At 39.9% G+C, this 27,089-nt stretch overlaps 1 protein-coding gene and 1 pseudogene across 1 annotated transcript; one reads left to right on the top strand and one right to left on the bottom strand.

The window, feature by feature from the left end:
* Nucleotides 1–13,926: 13,926 nt before the first annotated feature.
* LOC124508959 (NADH dehydrogenase (ubiquinone) complex I, assembly factor 6-like) lies at nt 13,927–15,124 on the bottom strand (annotated as a pseudogene).
* A 2,535-nt stretch (nt 15,125–17,659) lies between these two features.
* TMEM202 (transmembrane protein 202) lies at nt 17,660–26,797 on the top strand. Its single transcript, XM_047074423.1, has 5 exons — nt 17,660–17,755; nt 17,976–18,231; nt 25,364–25,513; nt 25,852–25,983; nt 26,454–26,797. The coding sequence occupies exons 1-5, from the start codon at nt 17,675–17,677 to the stop codon at nt 26,648–26,650; spliced, it is 816 nt and encodes a 271-aa protein (XP_046930379.1). The 5' UTR covers nt 17,660–17,674; the 3' UTR covers nt 26,651–26,797.
* Nucleotides 26,798–27,089: the final 292 nt, after the last annotated feature.

Here is a 27,089-nt window from a genome sequence, read left to right as displayed (position 1 = left end):
AAAATAGTGTTCAGTGTTTACTTTGCAGCAAGCCATTATAGAGGCAGTGTGTACCCCAAGCAGAAAGAGTGGCCTTGTCAAGCCCCTTCCCTGGGAACTATGCTCAGCCGCCACACCTTTGAACCGTGTCTGTGAGCATCTGGGCTTTCTCTCCATTTATTTGGGGCCTCCATTAGCAAGATGTGTCCAAAGGTATCAGAAAAGCCTCAGAGAGATTATTTTTTTGGTCTGGGAATACTCAAATTAAAATTTTCCATATAAATTAAGGGTAATTGCTGCTGCTTTGCTTTGCACTATTTTGATTTATGAAAGGTTTCATAGGAATGCTCTACTTTATTTTTTTTTAGTTTTTTTTAATTATTTTTGAGAGAGAGAGAGAGAGAGAGAGAGAGAGAGAGAGAGAGCGGGGGAGGGGCAGAGAGGGAGAGAGAGAATCCCGAGAACACTCTGCACTGTCAGCACAGAGCCCGACGCAGGGCTCGAACTCACAAACCGTGAGATCATGACCTGAGCCAAAACCAAGAGTCGGACACTTAACCGACTGAGCCACCCAGGCGCCCCAGGAATGCTCTACTTTTAGATAGTGGGGAACCTGTATAGGGCTTATGGGGATAGCAAAAGGAGATTTGCCATGATTGTCTCACTTTTACCATACTCTCTTCTTGGAATGCCTTTCCCACCTCCCACTCACACTCCACCTACTTGAAGGTCTAAACTTACATTTTTACTATCCTGTAAATCTCTGACTTCTCAGACTTGGGTAAAATCCCATAACCCTTTGAGCTTATCTCCATTAGAGCACTTATGTCATAGTATTGTAATTGCTTGTCCATTTGTCTGTCTTCTCTGCTAGAGTAAAAGCTCCTTAAGCACAGGTTCTGTGTTCACTTCTGTATTCCTAGCCCCAGGCACAGTGTCTAGCACATAGCTCGATAAAGACTTGTTAAATGAACACCTACAGGACTCTGAATATCTTTTCTACAGTTTCGCATCTACTTACCCTTCAGGCCTTTGCCTAGACCAGACCAGCATGTATGCTGTGACTGGGGTACAAGTGTGCTGAGACAGTGATCCTCTCAATCCTTAGGGTGGCCAGGCAGAGCCTGGGGCAGCTAGGCATCCTAGCCAGTCACCTCCAGCTAAGAGCCATCTCCTACATGTGCTATGAGAAACTTTGAGAAGCACTGAGACATCACTTCCTTTTGGGTGCTTCTTTATGGCACTGTCACTTTATCTTCTTTACTTGTTGGTGTCCCCCACAAACCACATGCTGAGTGAGTGGTATCTTTTTCACAGTGGTATCCTTACTGCCTGAGCCAGGATTCTGCATGTGGTAAGTGTTCAACAAATATTTGTTGAAAGAATGAATAAATGAGGAAGCATTTGTATTAACTTTTTAAAGATAGTCAGAATTTCAATGTGTAGATGAAAAGCAGTCCATGGAGAAGGGCTACAAATTTGAGAACTTCATCTAATTTGTTTGATTTAGGATCCAGAAGGTCCTAGAACAGTGGCTCACAGACACTTAATGAATATTTTTGAATGAAGAGAATGAACCTAGGCAGAGATCTCTAAAGAATCTGGAGTGCTATGGGGGTGTGAGCAGTTCTGTTTGTCTAGACTCAATAGTGCATGAAGAGAAATACTGATAAAAATGTTAGTTTCCCCTTTACCATAGGCACTATTTGATTAAGGCTCTTGCCTACTTTAAGCTTACATCTAGGTCAGATAAACTCATGGGAAAACATCAGAAATCCTATCCAGGTTGGGGCAGCAGCCTCTGATGTTGGGATTTTTAGACCAAAGAAGGGCAAATTTATATAGTTAGGATCATTATGTGGTGTTTAAGGCCTTTTCAATAGGGACCCCTTTTGCTTAAACTGCATCCTGCTCCAGGCAACCTGATGGCTTCTCTGGCCTAGGATTATCTTGGCTCCGGTCTGATCTCTTAGGCCTTTATGCCTAGAGCCTCAGTGGTTATAAATGCTCATGCTGGCCAAGACCACAGACATAATCTGAAACCCCTTTAGGGAGGTGGGGTACCAATGAAACCTTAAACTAGTTATGTAAGTCCTTTAGAGAAAATCATTCAGACCCTTTGCCCACTGGAATTCCCCAGTTGGCCCTAAAATTTATCACTCATTTCCTTGCCTTCTTCCCATTCTCCTCCTACCTGGGTCTATTCTCCTTCCTTGACTAATAGGCTGTAGACTCCAAGAAACCTAGAGCGCAAACCCCTTCAACTTTCCTGTTCTTTGGCCATCTATTAACGTTTGACTTCAGAAAACATTACTGGCATATTACTGTGAATCAGATTTCCAAAATGTCCAATATCACCGATGCTATGGGTAGACCTCTTTGTGGTAAGAGCACAGTTAAATGTCTTACTTATGTTGGGAGTGCCTTTTGGATCTTTCTCTTGGGTTTTTTTTTCCTTCCTGGGATTGATTATCCTTCTTTGAATTTTTCTGCCACAGAAAATGCCCTGGGGCTTCCTCCCACTTGGGAGAGAACTGAAGACAGGAGTCAGGAGGTGTCCAGAAGAAGGGAGGAGTGGAACATGATGCAGGATGTAGGCTAGGCAGAAGGAATCCTGTGGCCCCAAGGTAGTAATGCCTACCTCACCTGTGTAGAGTATTCATTCAAGGTCTGGGTCAAGGCCCTGGCTACAGTGTTCCTTGGCCTGGAGTATGCTCAGCATGTCTCTTCCATAGGGACTTGGGTTATAACCACATTAGGCAGTTGGCCAAAATTCAATGGTTTGAATATTCTGCTCCTGGCCTCATACTATCATGAATAAAGATCAAGCATTCATGAAATTCCAGAGAAAGATTCAACTCTTAACAAAGATCTTAGGGAGAGACACTACATTACTGAACTCAAATCAATATATGCTGTTTGGGAAAAGAAAAAATATATAGTTTTCAAACATACAAACCTGTGCATGGTTAGATACATACTATAGTGTATGTTTGAAATCTAATATACAAACAGTATATATTTACTGTTCATAATGTATGTTTGAAAACTATTTAATCCTCTTTTGTAAATGTTTGCTTGAATTAAAACAACAGAACAACCCCCTTGGCACCCCCAAAAGGGATACAGAGATCTAGGGGAGAATTCTGGGAGGCATAAATGTTTAGACCTAGATATGATCTTCGAAATTATCTAGGTTACTTCTCATTTAAGATAAAAGAACTGAGAACAGCGAGGTAAAGTTGAAGTGCTATTCCTCAAGAACAAGAATAGGATGTTGTTCATAGTGAAACTTCCAGCACTTAGCACAGTGAATGTACATTGTAAGTGCTCAGTAAATTTTTGTCAAATGACAAAATCCATTCCTTGATACACATAATACAGTGCTTTTCATGCAGTAGGCACACCAATATATTTTTATATTGCAGTTACCCAACCAGCTGCAAATATAGCCAGAGAGTGGTAAGGCTGGAACCAGACCACAGATATGTGGTCTTCCTAACTGGGACTCTCTCTACCCCACTGGATTGTGCCTCTGGAAATGCCTGCAGTCATCTAGTCTCCTGGGAATTGAATGCGGTTTAATCATGGAGTCCACTAAGCCTACATCTTGTTCTTAGCCCGCTGCCTTATTCTAGAAAGGGACGATCATTGAATTTGAATGTGCATGGCAACTTTCAATTAACTTTAGAGCTAGAAAGAAGCAACGATGCAAGTAATAAAGTCACTGTGTTTGGCCAATTTTTCTCTCCCTTGACAGCTGACTTCCTAAAGTTTGCTTAGGAAAACAATAAAATCCGTTAACCTTCCTTGAGTCCACATTAGGCAGATAGTGGGAGGAGGCCAGTGGAAGGATAAAGAATTGTTCAAATTCAACAAGTGAACACACAAGTAATTATGAGGTAATTAGAGCTCTATCCATGCAGTCAAAGGTCAAATAAACAGTGATCCTTCCAACTACTATGAGTGATAATACGTAATATAAGAATGCTTCAAAAATTAAAATGATTCTTCATGTTCTATGTGCAAAAGGTTAAACACTTACTGTTTGTATCAGAGTTCTATTAGTTGTGAGGAAGAAAACTTCAACTAGCTCAACAGTGGGGAGTTAATCATCTTCACAAGCATCTAGACATAAGAAGGTAGCTATAGCCAAGGTCAAATAGGCTGTAATATCTATTAGCAACCAAGGTTACCCTGTGGTCTCTCAGGACCCATCCAGACTCTCATCTCCACCCCTGCATCTGTTTCATTCTCCTTATCTCCCTAATTTATTCCCTCAGTATTCCAGTTTTCAGTTCTCCAGAGACAGGATATGATTAGTCCCGCTAGGAAGAGATGTCATTCTTGATCATAACAGCTGTGGCTATTGGTAAGACATGGCAGTCATCTAACCCACAGATGATCAAAACTCCCATCTTTGAACAGATGCTAGTGAAGGAATAGATTCACTTAGAAGGCACTCTATGGGGAGGTAATGACTGCCATTACTTTATTATAAAAGCAATATATATTTATTTTTTAAAATTCAAAAAGCACAATATTGTATGTAGAAGGATGACTCTCAGTTCACAAACTCAGCTACACAGGAATTACAGTTTTCTTTTCCAGAATACCTCATGACCCAACCACCTGATCTGCTGGGTTCACCATCATCCTCCCCGATGTTTATACCCTTCCCAGGGTTTATTTCATGCTTTTGAGCTCTTTTAAGTGCTAAGGGACCACATAAAAGCCAGAAAGATAGGGGCACCTGGGTGGCTCAGTCGGTTAAGCGTCCAACTTCGGCTCAGCTCATGATCTCACAGTTCGTGAGTTCAAGCCCCACATCAGGCTCTGTGCCAACAGCTGAGAGCCTGGAGCCTGCTTCTAATCCTGTGTCGCCCTCTCTCTGCCCCACCCCCACTTGTGCGTGCACTCTCTCTCAAAAATGAATAATAAACATTAAAAAAAATTTTTTTAAAGCCAGAAAGATAAAGACTACTGGCACTTTAGTACAAATTTATAAATATATATGTGCAATTTTAAAAATATATACACATGTTTATATTTTTTCTGGTTTTAATATTTTATGGTCAAAGAACATGTCCTGTAAGAATTCTACTTTTTCCTTCTCATCACAAGAAAAAAAAATGTAACTATGCTGATGGATGTTAACCAGACTATTGTGATGATCATTTTGCAATAATACAAATATCAAATCATGAAGTTGTACACCTAAACTAATGTTGTATGTCAGTTATACCTCAAAAAATGAAAAAAAAAAGAATTCCACTTTTTGGAACTTAGTAATATTTGGTTTTTGACAGTTTTTCTCAATGTCCTATAGACATTTTCTTTTAAGTTTTAAGTTTATTTATTTATTTTGAGAGGGGTGGGGAGAGGGAGAGAGATAATCCCAAACAGACTCCAGGCTGACAGCACAGAGCCCGATGTGGGGCTCAAACTCACAAACTGTGAGATCATGACCTGAGCTGAAACCATATATATGACAAAGTATGTATGGTTATTTCTGTATAAGACCATTTTCTATGCGCATACATCCATAATCTCTAACAACAAAAAATGAGAGCGTGATATAACTATTGCCATGCTCTCATCTTTCAGTTAACAATGTATTATGACAAGTGAAATAAGTCAGAGAAAGGCAAATACCATATGATTTCACTCATACGTGGAACTTAAGAAACAAAACAAATGAGCAAAGAGAAAAAAAGAGAGGCAAACCAAGAAACAGACTTCTTAACCATAGAGAACAAACTGGAGGTTACTGGAGGTAAGGTGGGGAGGGGGGGATTGGGTTATATAGGTGATGGGGATTAAGGAGTGCACTTGTGATGAGCACTGGCTGTTGTATGGAAGTGCTGAATCACTATATGGTACACCTGAAACTAATATTTGCACTGTATGTTAACTGGAATTTAAATAAATATTTTTAAAAACCAATATATTATGTAAAAGCTAATATTCTAGGGGGGTCCCCCAGTTTTACAGAGACATAGTTACATACAGCACTCTATAAGTTTAGGTTGTATGGCATAATGACATATATATCATGCAATGATTACCACAATAAGTTTAGTTAATGTCCATCATCTCATATAGATACATATAGTATATATTTTTTTCCCTTGTCATGAGAACTCTTAGGATCTACTCCCTTAATGACTTTCATATATATCATACAGCAGTATTAACTTTAGTCAACATATTGTACATTGCAACCCTAGGATTTATTTCTTATAACTGGAAGTTTGTGCCTTTGGCCACCTTCATCCAATTTCCCCTCCCTCTACTCCCTGTAATATTCTGTTTTTAAAAGCGAAATAATAATAATAATAATAATAATAATAATGGTAGCTAACATGCACTAACATACTTATCATGTGCTGGACACCATTCTAAGGGCTCTACCTATGTTAATTTATTTAAGCCTCACGATAACTTTATGTTTGATATATGTAGATGCTCTTATTATTCTCAGTTTATAGATAAGGACATTTGAATTGAATGGTTAAAGTTCCATAATTGTGAAGCTTCCATAATTAATTAGTCAGTTCCCATTAATGCACATTTAGGTTGCTTCCAAATTTTCTTACTTATAAGCAATACTACAATGACCATCATTGAGGAGTTTGGTTGCCAAGCCAGCATCTATTTTCATCCTATCTCACCATTAATACCTTGTTTTCACTTGGAAGTTTCATCCTTCAGTTCTGTACCTTGGATGAGATTGACCACAGTCCTAGGCCTTTCCTGGCTTAAGCCATATAATTCCCTCTCACTCTCTGTAAATACTTGGAAACATGGGATAAATATTGACATTCTCGCCAGTAATGTGTGAAAATGCTCATTTAACCAATCTTTTTCAATATTAGTATTATCCTTTCATTGCTACTGTTAATATCTTAAACTTAATTGTAAATATATGTATAATGAAATTGGTAAGATCTAGCAAGACAGAAACAGCATACATGACATACATGTCATTATAGAAAAAGAAAAAGATGAAAGAAAACTGGATCATTCTGGCAAATAAGAGGGAAAGAGGAGGAAACAAGAATATGTATTTAACAGAAAATACAAAGAATGAGGATAGGACTAAGCCGAATCAATCTAAACTATCATCACATATGTAAATAGGTTAAATTCCGCTAATCAGAGACAAAGACTCAGATTGTGCAAAGAACCATCTAAATGTTGTTGATAGAAGACATTTATTTTTTTAAGTTTTTTGTTTTTTTTTTTCTGAGAGAAAAGTGAGAGGGGCACAAAGAGGGAGAGAGAATCTGAAGCAGGTTCTGCACTGTCAGCACAGAGCCCAACATGGGACTTGAACTCACAAACCATGAGATCATGACCTGAGCTGAAGTCAGACACTTAACCGACTGAGCCACACAAGCACCCCAATTAGAGACATTTAAAATGGTACCAAAATGTCAATCTATGACAAAGTAGGCAAAAATATATAATGGGAAAAAGACAGTCTCCTCAGTAAATGGTGCTGGGAAATCTGGACAGCTATGTGGAAAAGAATGAAACTGGACCACTTCCTAATACCATACACAAAAATAAGCTCAAAAGGGATGAAAGACCTAGATGTAAGAACTGAAACCATAAAAATCCTAGAAGAAAACATAGGCAGTAATCTATTTGATGTCAGCCATTGCAACTTCTTACTAGACATGTCTCCAAAAGTAAGGGAAACAAAAGCAAAAATAAACTATTGGGACAACATCAAAATAAAAAGCTTCTGTACAGTGAAGGAAACCATCAACAAAACAAAAAGACAATCTGCTGAATGGGAGAAGATATTTGCAAATGATATATCTGATAAGGAATTTATATTCAAAATGTATAAAGAAATTATACAACTCAACACTAAAAAACAATGTGATTTAAAAATGGGCAGAGGACTTGAATAGCGATCTTTCCAAAGAAGATATACAGATTTCCAACAGACACATGAAAAGATGCTCAACATCACTAATCATCAGGGAAATGCAAAATCAAAACCACAATGAGATATCACCTTACACCTGTCAAATGGCTAAAATAAAAAAAGATAAATAACAAGTGTTTGCAAGGATGTGGAAAAAAGGGAACCCTTGTGCTCTGTTAGTGGGAATATATATCGGTAAGCCACTGTGGAAAACAGTATAGAGCTTCCTCAAAAATTTTTAAATAGAAATACTATGTGATCCAATAATTCCATTACTGGGTATTTACTCAAAGAAAATGAAAGCACTAATTTGAGAATATATGTGCACCCCTATATTTATCACAGCATTATTTACAATAGCCAGAATAGGGAAGCAACCTAAGTGTTTGTTGACAGATAAATCAATGAAGAAGATATCACACACACACACACACACACACACACACACACACACACACACCTTTATACATTGTATTTAAATATCAATAAGACCGGGGCGCCTGGGTGGTTAAACGTCCAACTCCTAGTGTCAGCCCAGGTCATGATCTCACAGTTCGTCAGTTCAAGCCCCACGTTGGGCTCTGCGCTGTCAGCCTAGAGTCTGCTTTGGATTATCTCTCTCCCTCTCCCTCTGCCTCTTCCCCGCTCAAAATGCATAAATAAACTTAAAAAAAATTAAAATGTCTATAGAACATTGAGAAAACTCAAAAAACCTCAAATATTACTAAGTTCCAAAAAGTGGGACTTTTTTTTTTCATTTTTTGAGGTATAATTGACATATAACATTAGTTTTAGGTGCACAACTTAATGATTTGATATTTGTATTATTGCAAAATGGTCATTACAATAGTCCAGTTAACATCCATCAGCATACATAGTTACATTTTTTTCCTTGTGATGAGAAGGAAGAAGTAGAATTTATAGGACATGTTCTTTGACCATGATATATTAAAACTGGAAAAAAATCTAAACGTGTTTATATTTTTAAAATTCTAAATAAATTCTTGGGTCAACTATAAAAACAAATACTCCTAGAAGTATATCAGAAGAATAACAGATGTCTTTTATTTCTTTTTGTTGTCTCATTGTTGAGGCTAAGACTTCTAGTATTATGTTAAATAGTAATGGTGAGAGTGGACATCCCTGTCTTGTTCCTGACCTTAGGGGAAAAGCTCGCAGTCTTTCCCCATTGAGGATGATATTAGCTGTGGATCTTTCATATATGGATTTTATGATCTTGAGTTATGTTCCATCTGTACCTACTTTGTTAAGGGTTTTTATCAAGAATGGGTGCTGTATTTTGTCATATGCTTTTTCTCCATCTATTGAGAGGATCATGTGGTTCTTATTCTTTTACTAATGTGGTGTATTATGTTGACTGATTTGCAAATATTGAACCACCCCTGAAGTACAGGAATAAATCCCACCTCATCATGATGAATAATTTCTTTTAATGTACTGTTTAACTCGATTTGCTAGTATCTTGAGAATGTTTGCATCCATGTTCATTGGGGATATTGGCCTATAAATTCTTCTTTTTGGTGGGGTCTTTGTCTGGTTTTGGAATCAAGGTAATGCTGGCCTTGTAGAAAGAATTTGGGAGTTTTCCTTCTGTTTCAATTTTTTGGAACAGTTTGAGTAAAATAGGTATTGACTCTTTTTTAAATGTCTGGTAGAATTTCCCTGGGAAGCCATCTGTCCCTGGGCTTTTGTTTGCTAGGAGATTTTTTAATTACTGATTCAGTATCTTTGCTGTTTATAGGTCTGTTCAAATTTTCTGTTTCTTCCTGTTTCAGTTTTGGTAGTTTGTATGTTTCTAGGAATTAATCTATTCTTACAGATTGCCCCTGTTTGTTAGCATAGAAGTGAAACATTCACTGTTCACAGATGACATGACATTTCTACTCTGTGTAGAAAACCTGAAAGACTCCACAAAAAACATTAGTTGCTAGAACTAATATATGAATTCAGCAAAGTCACAGGATATAAAATCAATGTACAGAAATCTGTTGCATTTTTATTCCCCAGTAATGAAGCAGCAGAAAAAGAAATCAAGGAATCAATCCCATTTACAATTGCACTCAAAACAATAAGATACCTAGGAATAAACCTAATCAAAGAGGTAAAAGATCTGTACTCTGAAAACTATAGAACACTTGTGAAAGAAATTGAAGACCACACAAAAAAATGGGAAAACTTTCCACGCTCATGGATTGGAAGAACAAACATGTTAAAATGTCTATACTACCCAAAGCAATCTACACATTTAGTGTAATCCCTGTCAAAATACCACTGGCATTTTTCACAGAGCTAGAACAAACAATCCTCAAATTTGTATGGAACCACAAAAGACCCCAAATAGCCAAAACAATCCTAAAACAGAAAAGCAAAGCTGGAGGCATCATGATTCTGCACTTCAAGCTATATTACAAAGCTGTAGTAATCAAGACATATGGTACTGGCACAAAAAGAGACACATTGATCAATGGAACAGAACAGAAAACCCAGAAATGGACCCACAACCACACAGTCAAGTAATCTTTGACAAAGCAGGAAAGAATATCCAATGGAAAAAATGGTGTTGGGAAAACTGTATAGTGACATGCAAAATAATGAAACTGGACCACTTTCTTACACCATACACAAAAATTAATTCAAAATGGATGAAAGACCTCAATGTGAGATAGGAAACCATCAAAATCCTAGAGAACACAGGCAACTTTAACCTTGGCCATAGCAACTTCTTACTAGACACTGTCTCAGAAGGCAAGGGAAACAGAAGCAAACATGAACTATTGGGACCTCATCAAGATAAAAAGCTTCTGCACAGCAAAGGAAACAACCAACAAAACTAAAAGGAAGCCTATGGAATGGGAGAAGATATTTGCAAATGACATACCTGATAAATGGTTAGTATCCAAAATCTGTAAAAAACTTATCAAACTCAACACCCAAAAAACAAATAATCCAATTCAGAAATGGGCAGAAGACATGAATAGATGTTTTTCCAAAGAAGACATCCAGATGGCTAACAGACACATTAAAAGATTCTCAGTATTCTCAGTATCACTCATCATGAGGGAAACACAAATCAAAACCACCACCTCACACCTGTCAGAATGGCTAAAATTAACAACACAGGAAACAACAAATGTTGGTGTGGTTGAGGAGAAAGAGGAGCCCTCTTACCCTGTTCATGGGAACACAAACTGGCGCAGCCACTCTGGAAAATAGTGTGGAGGTTCCTCAAAAAGTTAAAAATATAACTATCTTACAACCCAGCAATTACACTACTAGGTATTTACCCAAAGGATACAAAAATACAGATTTGAAAGGGTACATACATGCACCCCAACATTTATTGCAGCATTATCAATAATAGCCAAACTATGGAAGAGCCCAACTGTCCATCAACTGATGAATGGATAAAGTAGATGTGGTATATATACATAATGGAACACTACTCAGCCATCAAAAAGAATGAAATCTTGCCATTTGCAGTGATGTGGATGGAGCTACAGTGTATTATGCTAAGCAAAATAAGTCAGAGAAAGACAAATACCATATGATTTCACCCAACGTGGAATTGAAGAAACAAAACAACTGAACATATGAGAAGAGGGAAAAATAGAGGGAACCAAATCATGAGAGACTCTTAACTATAGAGAACAAATTGAGGGTTCGTGGAGGGAGGTGAGTGGGGGATGAGCTAAATGGGTGATGTGTATTAAGGAGGGGATTTGTTGTGATGAGCACTGAGTGTTATATGTAAATGACGAATCACTAAATTCTACTCCTGAGACCAGTATTGCACTATATGTTAACTAACTAGAACTTAAATAAAAATCTGCAAAAAAGAATAATGTATCTTATACAAACATTTAATTACTGTAATGCAAACTTAGATAAACATTAGGAAATGTATTATGGCAACATATATGGTAAATAGACTAAGGGAGAAAGACCATGTTCTAGAGGTTAAGAAAGTATTTGATACGGCCATTCTAAACGTTAAATCTTGGCAAAACAGAAATAGAATGAAACTAACACAAAAATGAATATACATATGAAACAAAAAGGAATACAGGCAGTTCCATTAAAGTCAAGAGTAAAATAAGGATGCCTACTACACTTCATAAACATTGTTTTGGAGGGTCCAATCAATCCAATAAGGCAAGTTTTGTAAAGGAAGAGACAGAATTATTATTATTTGGAGTCGATATGATGTTTACTTAGAAAATCCAAGAGAATTATCCAAAGGAATTATTGGAATTAAAGTAATTCAGTCAAGTGGTCCTATAAAATACATAGACAAAAATAACTTATTTATATGTCAGCAGTAACAAATTAGAAGATGAAATGGAAAAATGTGATTCACAAAAACAAGTGGGTTAACATATGTAAAGCACCTAGTACTGTTCCTAGCAGATAAGAGGTTATATCAACAAGCTATAAAACTAGTATTTATTTCATAGATTCCTAGAGGTGAAATTACTAAGACAAATGATAACATTTTTAAGATTCTTGATTTTATATTTTAACTTTTTATTAAAGTATAGTATACATATAGAATGGTAATCAACGCCCAGATCAAGAAATAGAACATTTCCAGCACCCCAAAGTCCCCTTAGTGTCCCCTCCTAGTCCCCAGTCATCTTCCTCCCAAGGGTATTTCTGACTTCTGACAACACAGATTTTGCCTGTTTTGTACTTCATATAAATGGAATCATACATATTCAGTCTTTTGTATCTGGCTTCTTTTGCTCAACATTGTGTTGGTGAGATTCATCCATATTGCTTCTGTGCTTGTAGATTATTTATATTGCTACATAGTATTTCATTGTATGAATGTACCATGATTTTTCCATTCTTCTCTCTTTTTAAAATTTTTTAAATGTTTTTATTTATTCTTGAGACAGAGAGAGACAGAGCATGAGCAGGGGAGGGGCAGAGAGAGGGGGAGACACAGAATCTGAAGCGGGCTCCAGGCTCTGAGCTGTCAGCACAGAGCCCGACATGGGGCTCGAACTCACAGAGTGTGAGATCATGACCTGAGCTGAAGTCGGACGCTTAACCGACTGAGCCACCCAGGCGCCCCTCCCTTCTTCTCTTGATGGGCAATTGGGTAGTTGCCAATTTGGGGCTATTATGACAAGTGCTGCTATGAGCATTGTAATACATATCTTTTGGTGGACATGTGGACACTTTTTTCTGTTGCATGCCTACCTAAAATGAGAAGGACATGTATCTATTCGGCTCCAGCAGATACCGCCAAGCAGTTTTTCAGTGAACATACCAATTTACGCTCCCAACAGAAGTGTATGAGGGTTCCGATTGTTCTACATACTTGCCAACACTTTTCCATTTGAGTCATTCTGGTGGATGTGTAGTGATATCGCATTACAGTCTGAATTTGCATTTCCCTCATGACTAATGAATCTGAGCACTTTTTTATGTTATATATGTATATGCTTTTATTCTGGCAAAACATCAGTTAAGGACTTTGCTCATTTTTCTATTGGGTTGCCTCTCTCATTTATTTGTAAGAATTCTTCATTATATTCTTGCTATGAGTTTTTTTTAGATACACATATTGAAAATATCTTACCCCACTCTATGGATTGCCTTTTTACACTCTCAGTGGTATCTTTTGGTGAATAGAAGTCCTGTTTATTTTTTTTAATTTTTAATGTTTTTAGTTATTTTTGAGACAGAGGGAGACAGAGCATGAGCAGGGGAGGGGCAGAGAGAGAGGGAGACACAGAATCTGAAGCAGACTCCAGGCTCTGAGCCGTCAGCACAGAGTCCAACGCGAGGCTCGAACTCACGGACTGTGAGATCATGACCTGAGCTGAAGTCGGATGCTTAACCGACTGAGACACCCAGGCGCCCCAGAAGTCTTGTTTAAAAACAATTCTTGGCCTACTGTAAGGTCACAAACATGTTACTCTATTTTCTTTTAACCAAACTGCTTTTTTTTTTTTTTGCAAGGCCATGAAATTATTTTAAGTTCTTTTTCTTCATGATTGAATATACACAGATAATGGAAATGATGCATTTTTGTGCTGTAAAGATGGGTGGACTATATAAAAATTCACTTGTCGAATTTTCTTTAATAGTCCTCCAGAGCAACTTGAAGAGAAGCAGGGGATGCTTTCACAAGAACACTTTTGTGGAAGGACCTAGCATTCTTTAAGCACCAGTGTGCCAGGCTAGCAATGGCATATACTTCGTCTCTCACATTTTGCTTAATTCTTCTGTAGAAAATCCTCTCGTGAAATACCATGTATTGTATTTGTCAAACATGCACATATCCAGGGGAAGGAACGCCCTTCTTCTGCTACCATGATAGGGCATTGCTCTCAAGCATGTGACGATGCCTTGTGCTTTACCATTGTGACTTGTGGCATGATCTGTATGAAGTTCCTTTTACCCAATATTTCTAGTGTTTTTTTAAATGTTTATTTTTATTTTTGAGAGAGAGAGAGAGAGCGAGAGAGCAAGCACACAAGCAGGGGAGGGGCAGAGAGAGACACACACAGAATCCGAAGCAGACTCCAGGCCCTGAGCTGTCAGTGCAGAGCCTGACGAGGGACTCGAACTCACAAACTGAGATCATGACCTGAGCCGAAATCGGATGCTTACGTGACTTAGCCACCCAGGTGCCCCGCCCCCCCCCCAGTACTTCTAGGGTTAAATGAAAAGGAGATTTCTGTGTGTTTTCAGCATCATTTTTCAGTTCCTGGATGTTATGATATGTTTTGTCATCCAAATTTTGTCTCCTTTACTAATGATTTCCATAAGCTATTTTTTCCCAGAGTATGTCTTTTGCTAGCAGCTTCCCAGCAGCTTTTTCTTCTTCTCAGTATCCCATGGTGGGGGCCTGGCTTTTCACTCCCCACCGGAGGACCTCTGCGAGGTCAGCATGGGGCCCAGGAGCAGGGCCTGCCTCTGCCAGTGCCTCCGCTGGTTCACTGGCTGCTGTGGTGGAATGTTACAGTATACATCGTCCACGTGTTTTTCCAAAACTGCATTCACATCAATCCAATTGTTTTCTCAGAGACTGAGTCCTTAACCAGCTTGCGCCAGTTCCACAGTGAAGGGCATCAGTGCAAGAGCAGAGCTCCAGGCTTCTGCAGGGAGGGACTGGGAGCCTAAATAGCCCCCATAATCTGGTTTCTGCAGCAACTCCACATTGTGTTGGGTTGGTGTTGGAGACTCAAGATCCACTGGCTTGAGCTATGCTCCTCCTGGACCCTGCAGGCTCTGGGGCAGTAGCTGCCAAATAGGCAGGGGACCCCAAATTGCTTTTTATTTTATTTTATTTCATTTATTTTATTTTTTCCAAATTGCTTTTTAAAGTGGGGGAAGTGGCAATATACCCAGTCACCAGTGATGCATGAATAATGTTTTGTCATATGCATCGGGCCCTAGCAAGTTCCCAGCAGGCCAAGAACATCCTACCTTTTGTCCAGTACTGCCCAACCTGTTCCTTCAACAGCTGGAGGGTTGCATCATTTGCCAATCAGACACTGTTCACAAAATGACTCTTGATCTCGGGGTCATGAGTTTGAGCCCCACATTGGGTGTAGAGATTACTAAAAAATAAAATAAACTTAAAAAAAAAAACAGGGGCGCCTGGGTGGCTCAGTCGGTTGAGTGTCCAACTTTGGCTCAGGTCATCATCTTGTGGTTCATGAGTTGGAGCCCCACATCGGGCTCGCTGCTGTCAGCCTGTCAGCTTGTCAGCACAGAGCCTGCTTCAGATCCTCTGTCTTCCTCTCTCTGCCCTTCCCCTACTCACACTCTCTCTCCCTCAAAAAATGAATAAAACATTTAAAAAATGCTTTATAAAAAAATAAATAATAATAGATTTACTGAGCACGTATGAAGGCACTGTGCTAAGAGCTTTATGCATATCATCTCATTTAATCCTCACAAAAATTCTAATGAGGCAGGAATGAATATTAACCCAGTTTTAGAGATTAAGAAACTGATGTTCAGTGAGGTTAAGGAAACTGCCCCAAGTAACCTAACCATGAGTATTGGAACTACTTAAGTAAGTGCTAGAATGGGGACTGAAAGGTAGGCCTGTGTATTCAATGCCTATGTCTAGCTCCCTAGGCATGAGTGTGCATCTAACAGTCATGCTGTACAGCCAGTTTGCTGCAAATGGAAAAGTCTTTCCTATAATCACTCCAGTGGCACTAGCGTATTACAGCAATTGAGACTTCACAATATAATTGCATAGCATGGCCTAAAGGACTCTTTGTGATCTAGCTCTTGCTGATATCTGCACCCTTCAACCCTCACCTTTGAGTTTGTACCTAGTAGAACCACATTGCTTCTGATGTCCCAAGAACCTCATGCTGTCCATGGTTTCCTGCCTTGAGACGTATCATTCTCTTTGCCTCAGTGCCCTATCACCTCTATCACCTGGAATATTCCTTAGCTGGAAATCCAATTAATACATCACCTCTTCCAATAAATCTTTCCCAATTTTCCCCTGAAAATGTTAACCATTCTGTCCTCTGTACCAACCTCTGTCCTTTATTTAAAAATATATTGTTCATTTATTCATTTAACATTAAATACTATTCTTTCCAGGCGCTAGGCTAAGTTCTGGTAGACAGAGAGTCAAATAACACTTTTGGAGAGGGAGGGCTTCATGCTAAAGCATGGACATAAACAAGCTAACTGCCAGTTGTTCCCACCAGCTAACAAAGTATAGGTTTCGACAGGCTTGGGCGGGCGAGGAGAGGGTATGCTGGGAGAAACGGGTGATAGGGCATTCTAATTCAGCCCAAATTTAGGAATCGGAGTTTATCTGTTCATGGAAAACAAGAGCTGGCAATACAGCTGGTCATTTATTTGAATAAATGTCCATGATGTGGAACAGGATGGTGTCTGTTCAGCATCTTGGACTGCTTTTGAGCCCTTGTGGGGAGAGGAGTTAGGAGCAACACTGAGAGAATTATTTGAAAAGAAGACTTTGAGCTACTCTGGGCACAAGCTGTGCTGGCTGTGGAAACAGGGAAAGGCCATTCTTGCTTTCACATAGAACCCAACACTGCTGCAGTATTGAGAATGGTAGCTTTCAGCACGCAGGCTGGTAGCCCCCTGCGCTGGGGATGCTGGCATTTTCACAGTGGGCCCTGTCAGCACTGGCAGTGGCAGGACCGTAGCACCCTTGAATGGCTTCATGAGAAGGCATTGAAGAGAAGGTACTCGAGCAACAAAGGAAGAAAAGGTGGGGGGGGGGAATACTGCATGATGATCTATGGCTGACAGACTGGTTCGTGAGCCTATTGAGACACACCCAGGGCCTTCCACTTAGTGTTGGGGCAAGACCATGAATGCCAGGCTACTTGTAATCTTGAATTCTAACCACAAGCTATGGAGTCCCGAAGACACCTGAGTTAACTTTTTTATTGGCTATTAGGGAACTGTGTCTTATTCATCTTTATATCCCAGGACCTAAGACAAAGCCTGACACACAGCAACTGCTGACAAAATATTTGTGGATTTATTTAATGAAGGAGTTGAAAGGGTCAGAGAAGGGAGAGGTGGGAGCATCACATATGCATGCACTTGATTAAAATGTGATGATTTGTTCCTGATCTGATTAGACCCAGAATATCAAATGGACATGGAATCTGTGCCATGGGTTCTGGCCTGTTTTGATGCTGCCAGCACATGTGGGAGGTGCTGAGACAAATTCCGTGGCAGTTACAAAGCGAACTGGCTGCCAAGATGGAGAGCAGGGAACAAATGGCCTTGACCTTCTATAATCCTAAGGTTCCCAAAATTAAGGGGAACCGGCACTACCAAAGGGTGAGGAGGTACCTAATTGTAGGTCAGATGGGAGGAAGAAGACTTACTTAAAGGTGGGTCTAGATAGAGTATCCTAAAGAAAGAGAAAAGATCACCCTGTGTAGGGATAGACGGCCACAGATCAAGCCCACATGGAGACACTTAAGGTAGAGATGAGTAGGAGCCCCTGGGGATCAATGGTTATCTTTTTGGGTAGGCAATATTTCCCTCATCCTTGTAGCCTACCCTCCCCGTCAACAAATATCCGAATGCCTCAATGCCACCCCAGAGGCGGCAGCAGCATGTGAATCAGGCACACATCTACATCCGAATGTTCTGTGGCAGCCTGTGTGGTTTTGGTTTCCTAATGGTGATCTGCATGTCCCCACTGAACTGGGTGAGGTTCCTGGTGACCAAGAATGGCTTTGAGCTCTACGCAGGACTCTGGATCACATGCAACTATGAGCTGTGCTGGAGCCACACACCCAAACCACCCTGTGAGTTCCACCAAATTAAACACCACAGGCCCCACAGTTCCAGAGCTTTCTGCCATGTTGGCCCTTCATCTTTCCTCCTCCAAGATCTCTTTGCCCTCACCTCTCCAAGTCCAGGATGGATCTCAGCCAAATTGTGAATGTAGCCATCCTTTTCTTTGGTGTTCTCAGTGTAACCTTTCCCAACTCAGTAGTTGATACTCTCTTCACTTTCTGGGAAGAACCCATTGGGCCTTTATAAGCTGTCCCTGTGAAGCAGTATGGTTGGTATTCTAACATCACTTGCAGAAATAGATGTAATTGATCATAACCGGGAAACAAAGCAAGGTGTCTCAGCCTCCATCAGATTTAATTTTTAAGGTCAGTGTGTTCTTCTGCCAACAGTAGAAGAGAATGTAAATGCATGTCAGATAAGGGTGTATAACAAATGCTAGCTATTTAGAGTAAATTATTAATGTCAAATTTTATGTGAACTTAAGCAGATCTGAAAATGCAATATAAAACATTGAAAAATAAGTTTCTAGGGCTAGAAGATACCATATGCATGAGTTTTTCAATCAGAAGCAACACTTAGAGGAAAGACAGAACTACACGAAACAGTTTTCCCATTATCCACAAGAGATACAGATAAGCAGAGGCTCCAGATGCTGGATGTGGGGTTGGAGGGGTTGCACCTAGGCTCAGACCTGAGCTGGAGCATCTATGACATGTGGAACTCAAGGGCAGGACCCAAACACAAGATCTTGAGAAGGAACTAAAATCAAAGGCAGGCAGACAATTCAAGTGCACCTTCAACTTCAAAGAAAAGCTAAAGAAAATATTTGCAATAAATATGAAAGATAAAAGGCTAATGGCCTTAATATTTTAAAATGTATATTATTAATAAAAAGGCAGATACTCAAATAAATTCTTTTTTTTTAAGTTTTAAAATATTTTATTTATTTTTGACAGAGAGAGACAGAGCACAAGTGGGGGAGGGGCAGAGAGAGAGGAGACAAAGAATCCGAAGCAGGCTCCAGGCTCTGAGCTGTCAGCACAGAGCCCGATGCGGGGCTCGAACCTATGAACCATGAGTTCATGACCTGAGCTGAAGTTGGTTGCCCAACCAACTGAGCCACCCAGGCGCCCCTCAAATAAATTCTTGATAACCAGACAATTCACAGAACAAAAACTAAAAATGTTTAGTAAACATAGGTAAAACTATTTTAACCATAATAAATCATTAAAGAAAGGCAAATCAAATGAACAGTAAGATAAGATTTTTCAAACGCGACATTAGCAGAGATTTTTAAATGATGATACACAATGCTGGACACTCTCATATACACTGGGGGTATTACTGGGGACCATGTAAATGGCTGTAACCAAAGCAATATGATTATGTGTATCCAGAGATTTACACTCACAAATTCCATTTCTAGAGAAATGGAGTAAAAGATACAGGCATAAAAATTAAACTGCAATATTTATGTAATCATGCCCAGGTGAAAATTTAGGACTTGAAGATTATTAAAATTTTAATGAATGAGAGTCTTGGAATTTTGTCACTTACAGTAGCAAATAGTTTATTTCTCAGAACCTGGATATTACCTATGAGGCCAACTGTTAATGATTTAGAGGTGGTCAACTGAGTCCTTTAAGTACACAATTTTAAGTCAAGTATCTATCCTGTTTGCAACGTTAACTAAGTTCTAATTCTAGGATCAGTAAGTAGTCCGCAGTTCTCATAATGAATTTCCCAAATGTCATGAGTGTGTTCAGCTCTCACTAATCTGTTATGTTATTACTGCCCAAAACACTATTGTCCAAATTCAAGAACTTTAAACTTTTACCTACTAATTGCAAGAATTTAGCCCCCTTTCCCATGGAAAGGTGTTTTCAGGATGATCCCAGTCAATGATTCTTGACTTCAGAGCACCATCAGGTAGGATATAAAAGCTACCAAGACTGGAAAGAATACTACCCTACTGGAAAGCAGTAATGTCATTTCTGTGAGTTTCATGGGGACTCTCTAAGATGGGCTCAAGAATGTGTGTGTTCATGTTCCTCTGTCGTGGAGTTACATTAGGCCATTGTGCCTCTGCCTCTGATTTCACCTGGTTCTAGATGATTGATAGCCTCTCTGCTGTAGCAGTTGCTAACAGAATGGAGAAGGGGTGGGGAGTAGGGGACACCATCCTTCACTTTTATTCTAGGTCTCAAGTGTGGAACAGACCCTTCTGTTAACTCCCCTGTAGGATAGGTGAGATCAAACCATAATATAAAGGAATGTTTTGCCATAGAGAGTAGGTTGGACCATTTGGAAGACTGTGGAGAAAGAAGATTAGGTCTTTTAGTCAAAGCAGTGGACCCTCCGGAGCCAGGGCCTGAGAACCATTGCACAATAAACAAGGCCAAGCTGTGTGAGGAACCTAAATCCTAAGTTGATTTCACAGCCTCCTCTCCCAGGTGCTAGGTCTCCATCTTTTCCATTCCAAAACCACCTTCTTTTCCATGAGGATGGGGAAGTTTTGTCTTGGCCTTATGTGACTGGAATAAAAATTTTGTCTTGGCCTTATGGCAACGACATGGAGCTTTAGATCTGACTAAATAAGTGGGCTGACTCCTCAGCAGCACCTTCTTCATTCTCAAAATCCATAGCCACACCCCACCTGCACTCACTCAGTCTGGCTCCTTTATAGTTAAAAGGAGCTAGCCCTTTCGGAGCACTGTCTCCCTATTCTGGCTTTAATTTTTGCTGAAGGACCTAGGGTGCAGTAAGAGGAATCCCACCCCCAAATCTCTTTGGCACAGCTGAGTACTAGGTGCTTAGCTTTTCCTATGGCTGGCTTCTCTCCTATGCTTCTTTCTTCTCACGTCATCTTGGCTTCCCCATTGATTCCTTCCAGAGTGTCAACAGCTGTAAAGGAAAAGAGCACCTAGTGTTAACTAAGCTTATTTGTTCACAAGAGCAAGGTGGCTTATAGCCCTGGCCCTCTCACTTTCCAAAACCTCCTGGACCAAGTTTTACTTTCGTAACAATAGAAGATCTTGCCCAGCCCAAACTACTGAATGGTGAGTGTTCCCAATTCACTGAGAATCATTACTGCTTTCCAGTATGGTAGTATCCCTTCCAGTCTTGGTAGCTTTTATGTCTTACCTGATGGTGCTCTGAAGTACAGAATCACTGACTGGGATTATCCTGAGAACACCAGCAAGGATCTTATCAAGCTTTTTGCGTGATGTGGGCTTCTTCCTCTCCAAATTGAGAATGACATCCCCTCTCTTCCCAGGGCATTAGCTTCATTGCCTTTAGCAAACTGGGAGGTTTGCCTTGCTATTCCTGCAACCTAAGGCCATAAAAGAATATTACTAAGGAAATCTTCAGCAGTGTTTTGATACATGTGACCTACGTGGGTGTTCCTTATATCTAGGGCACTTCTCTTTCCCTGGACCAAAACCTCTTACTGACAAGTAGGGCCTTTTGTAACTTAGGTCCTAAGATCTTTGAAACTTTGACAAGTAAGCTACTGTAAAAACTGATGTTTAAAAGCTGAAATAGCTTTTGGTTTTATAGGAGATGGAGACTTGAATTCAGCTTTAGGATGTTTGTTTTGTTTTGTTCAATGAATTACGAAAAAAACTATGAAGTTAACCAAATGTGCAGCCATTTTATACTATGGAGTTAAGTGTTTAGTTTGGTCAGATAATTAGTTGTATATAATTATTACTAGTAGACTTGCTTCCTTTTGGGGTGAGATTATTCTATGCTGCAAATCTTCAGTTGTTCCTTTGGAGTTGTGAGTGATCTTGTTCATGTGGTTTCAGGAGATAAGGAGCCAAAATGGAGAAGATTGTAAGAAAAACATGAAGTCAATTCTTCCTCTCATGGTGGAGGAAAGGCTGGGCTGTAACATATCTTAGACAGAACTTACACCGAATATCTTAGTGCACTTTTGTGTTTTAATGATCAGATTTCATTTGAACTAGTATAAGCTATAGAGTGAACTTATTTATTCAGAAGAATCTCATAGACTCCCAAAGGCAGGAAGTTTGCTGTACCTTAGGAAATTCCAGACAAGACCGGGGTCTCTGATGAAGAAAATCAAGCCTGCCAGTCACTCAGTCTCTCTAGAGCTGCATTGTCACTCATCTTAGTTTACACTTTGTTTTATCACTACAGCTCAGTTTCTCTTGTTAGTGTGCAAATCCTAAAAAGTGAGATCCCAGTCTAGCTTTGTATCTTCTTGGCTCAAACAAGCAAAAGAGGAAATTAACATGAATCAGTCTCAAATCCAAATTTCCAAGCGTAAGAATCAAATTAGTCCAATATGGGTCAGAGCCCATTCCTTGGTCCAATTAGCTATAGTCAGGGGACTATACGCAAGGGCTGCTAGGTCTAGTTGGGGGCAGTGGGCTAAATACCATGAACGATGCCTATCACACCGGGCTTCATGAAGCTCAATGTAGGCTGATGGTTCTTACTGGCTACATATCCTGCTAATTCTGAAACCCAGGTTTCAGAAAATGTGTTGCTTTGGGGTCATCATGTTTTAATGTGGCTAATTTGTTTGGGCCACAGAACAACTCACCTCTGTGGGTAGGGGTGTGGTTTCTTTTCATGGACTTTCCTATTATTGATGATGTAAGTGGTGAGTTCTAGAGAACGAAGTAAAACTTAAGAGTCAGATCTTAAATTGGGATAAGCTTTAACATATTTTCTTCTCTCTGGGTTACCTGGAAGCCAGACTGTGATTCTCAGACATAAAAGTTCTGAGAGAACTTTTAGTGGTAGAGCCCATCTGGCTTAAGAAAGGAAAAAAGCTAGACAAGGAGGCACCCCCTAAAGGATACTGAAGACATTGCAGGGTCTGCAGTATCTCAGAAGAACTACATTTACTCGCAATTGTGTGTTATCCTCTATTTCTTTTCTTTCCAAGTTTCTATTTAAATTCCAGTTAGTTAAAATACAGCATAATATTAGTTTCAGGTGTACAATCTAGTGATTTGTCACTTCCATACATCACCCGGTGTTCATCACAACAAGAGCACTCCTTAATCCCCGTCACCTATTTAATCCATCCCCCAACTACCTCCTCTCTGGTAACCATCCATTTATTCTCCATAGTTAAGAGTCTATTTCTTCGTTTGCCTCTTCGCTTCTCTTTTCTTGTTTGTTTTGTCTCTTAAATTCCACATGTGAGTGAAATCGTATGGTATTTTTCTTTCTCTGACTAATTTCACTTAACATAATACTCTCTAGCTCCATCCATGTCATTGCAAATGGCAAGATTTCATTCCTTTTTATGGCTAAGTAATATTCTGCTGTGTGTGTGTGTGTGTGTGTGTGTGTGTGTGTGTGCATACATACATACCACATCTTCTTTATTCATTCATCAATCGATAGATACTTGACACTTGGGCGGTTTTCATAATTTGGCTATTGTAGGTAAAGCTGCTATAAACATCAGGTGCATGTATCTTAAAACATTGCTGTGGGAGTTAAGGGAAGGATCTGCTTGATATTAGGGAGATGTTAGGAAAAAGTAATGTTTAGCATGCCCCTTCTCTCTTACCAACATCCAATCTGCAGAGAGCAGAGATCTTGAGCCAGGAGATGAGAGAAGTGGCGTTATGGCATTTGGGTAAGGGCTTTGGAACAAAAGGATGTTAGCAGGCCTGTCCCTGAGCAAATGTGACGCAGGACCTTGAGGGACTCTCAGGAAAGAAAAAAAAAAAAGAAAGATATTTTTAGGGATTGAAATTCCTACAATCCAGAAAATTCAGGCTTGAAATCTTACAAGAGAGGAGTTCAAGTAAATGGGACGTCGTTTTGTGGTCAAATGCAAGATAAGGCCTGTACAAGCCAGATCTACTTGGAAAAGAAAAAACAAATAGAAACAAACTACCTGTCCAAAAACAGTTAAGTCATTAAGTAAAATATGTTAATATGATAAGCTCCTTGGTAGCCATTAAAAATGATGTATACAGGGGTGCCTGGGTGCCTCAAGTTAAGTAACCAGCTCTCGATTTCAGCTCAGGTCTTGATCTCATGGTTCGTGGGCTTGAGCCTCGCTCTCTCTCTCTCTCAAAAATAAATAAACATTTTTAAAAATTAAAAAAATGAAAATGATGTTTACAACAGGTGATTTGGAGGATAATCTTACCATATAATCTTAAGAAAAAATTCACTTGATATGCAGTATCATATCCACTCAGTACAGAGGGTAGAAAAATACTGGAAAGAAATAACATAAAATGCTAGCAGTAGTAGCTGCCTCTACGTAGTGGGCTTGTGGCTGATTTTCTTCCTTATATTGAACATGTATTACTTTTATTTATTTAAAAAAATTGTTTAATGTTTATTTATTTTTGAGAGACAGAGCACAAGCAGGGGAGGGGCAGAGAGAGTGGGAGACACAGAATCTGAAGCAGGCTCCAGGCTCTGAGCTGTTAGCACAGAGCCCCAGGCAGGGCTCGAACCCACGAACTGTGAGATCATGACCTGAGCCGAAGTCGTATGCTTAACCGACTGACCCACCCAGATGCCCCCATGTATTACTTTTAGAATTAGAATTAGGAACAAGAAAATGTTTTAATCTGTGTTGTGATGTTAGAGTCATGTTTCCTATAAGCTAGTTTACATCTAGGTTAATGTGTTAACGCACCCAGAACTATTTGTATGTTTAGTTTTATAATGAAGGCTTTGCCTTCACAGTAAATAAATTCCAAGTATCAGTGAAAAGCTGGGAAACGGGAACCTGGGTGGCTCAGTCAGTTAAGTGTCTGACTCTTCATTTCAGCTCGGGTCATGATCTCACAGTTCTAGCCCCATGTGGGACTCAGCGCTGATAGCTCAGAGCCTGCTTGGGATTCTCTTTCTCTTTCTCTGCCCTTCCCATGCATGTGCTCTCTCTTTCTCTCTCTCTCAAAAATAAATAAATAAACTTGAAAAATTAAAAAGAAAATCTGGGAAATAAGATCCTTATTTATGCCCTGGACGCCACATAGTAAGCTCTGTTTCATCCTCCCTAGTCCTCGCGCCCTTTTCTAAGACTCTATCTGGTTTTCTTAAGAAAACCCTACTGGACTACCCAGACCCTGCTGGCCCCCTGCTGGACTACCCAAGCCTTTCCTTTCTCATTCTCTTTGGCAGATTACCTTCAATATTCCAGGTCTTTCTTCCTCATCTCTATCTTCTCCACACTCGTTGCCCTTGGCTGGCTCATCAGCTCTTGCCTGCCTAGAAGAGGAAGTACGACCACCAACTTCGATCTGAAGGTATCCATACTGAGCTTCATCTCAGGTACAGACCTAGACTGGCAGGGAAATGCCAGGGTAAAACTGTCAAATGAATCAAGTTTCTCTGTGGGGCTTTTATTCTCTTTTTCTTGTCCCTTTCCTCTTCTTCAGTATCACATCAAGTTGCCAGCTTCCGGCCCTGTCTTACTGCATAAAACACACTTTAACTGACTTATACCAGGGGGAAGGGAGAGGCCCCTTTCTCTTTCCCATATTGGTCAAGCCCTAAATTTTAATCTTGCTGTGCATATGGCGTGGAGGTAGAAGAAGACTTGGGGGGGTGCGTGGTCAAGGAAGACTGAAGACACTGATGGGTTGTGACATCTTTTCTTTTGGTCCTAGCCATCTCCTTGCTCCTCTGCCTTATCCTGTTTCTGGCACAGGTTTACAGGCATACTAAGGATGCCTTGGAGCCAGATCTCCTATGGGCCTATCATATTAATTGGTGGAGTGACTTCTTATTCACGTTTTCTGGTGAGTCAGTCCCCTGTCTTATGCTAGAAGGATAGAAGAAGAAACCACTTCTTGAAGGCAAGGTAGAATTTAGGAGAAATAGAAGAAATGACTGTTCCTATCCGGAACATTTATACATGGAGAGGCAGAGTGGTATGGCAAAGAAAGTATGGATTTTGGAGTCTGGAAACCTGGATTTAGTAACCTGTTCTACCATTAACTGAGGCAGGCACAGGTTGACTGACTTGCCTAAGACCACACAGAAAGTTGTGGAACTATCATTTGAATCTAGGAGGTTCAAGCTTTGTCTTCACCATGTGAGATAATGCAATGGGAGCACAGGAGGGTAAAGTAACTGTGCTGAGGGAGAGAAGGGTTGGCTTCACTAAGAAGAGGTCTTTAGAACCTCTTCTAAAGCATCACTAAGAATTTTGAAAGCCAAAAGACCATCTGTCTACTGAAACTCACCTCAAATTCTTCTCCTCCTTTAGGGATCATGTCCTTCCTCAACTACATAACTTTCAGATTTCCTCCCCTTGATCAAAATGTCACCGCGAGTCCCACGGAGAAGTCAAGGCTGGGGGTTGGTCCAGTGACCAAAGAATTACCTGCTGAAGATGAAGGGTTAAGGTCTGATATGGAAGCTCCAACTGAGGAAGAGAAAACAGCCCCCGAAGCAGAACCGTGATGGTGATAGGAAAACCCAACTACTGCTTGTTTTAAAAACGGAAGAGAGGCTGAGTTGGAAATGATTGTGTAGATTCTAGGAAACTCTCCTAATGTCATGTCCATGCTATTGAAGGAGATAGCAGTAAAGCTATCTTTTGTGTGCACTGGATCCAAAATATGTATTATAGAAATGTAAAGAAAATAATAAAAATCCACTTAAGAAAAAAAATTTTTTAAGTTTGTTTATTTTTGAGAGAGAGAGAATGAGAGGGGCAGAGAGACAATCCCAAGCAGGCTCCGCGCCATCAGCATGGAGCCTGATGCAGGGCTCGCAATCACTAACTGTGAGATCATGACCTGAGCCAAAGTCAGGCACTTAGCCAACTGAGCCATCCAGGCTCCCCAAGAAAAAATTTCTAAGATAAAACATCTGTTGTTAGAATCACGAACGAAAGAAA

Source organism: Lynx rufus, unplaced genomic scaffold, assembly GCF_022079265.1.
Source record: "Lynx rufus isolate CCGP_SWC_20201006 ecotype Redwood Valley unplaced genomic scaffold, mLynRuf1.p SCAF_13, whole genome shotgun sequence".
In the NCBI taxonomy this organism is placed as follows: domain Eukaryota; kingdom Metazoa; phylum Chordata; class Mammalia; order Carnivora; family Felidae; genus Lynx; species Lynx rufus.
The sequence above is the reverse complement of the archived record's forward strand: the minus strand, read 5'-3'. Positions and strand labels throughout refer to the sequence as shown.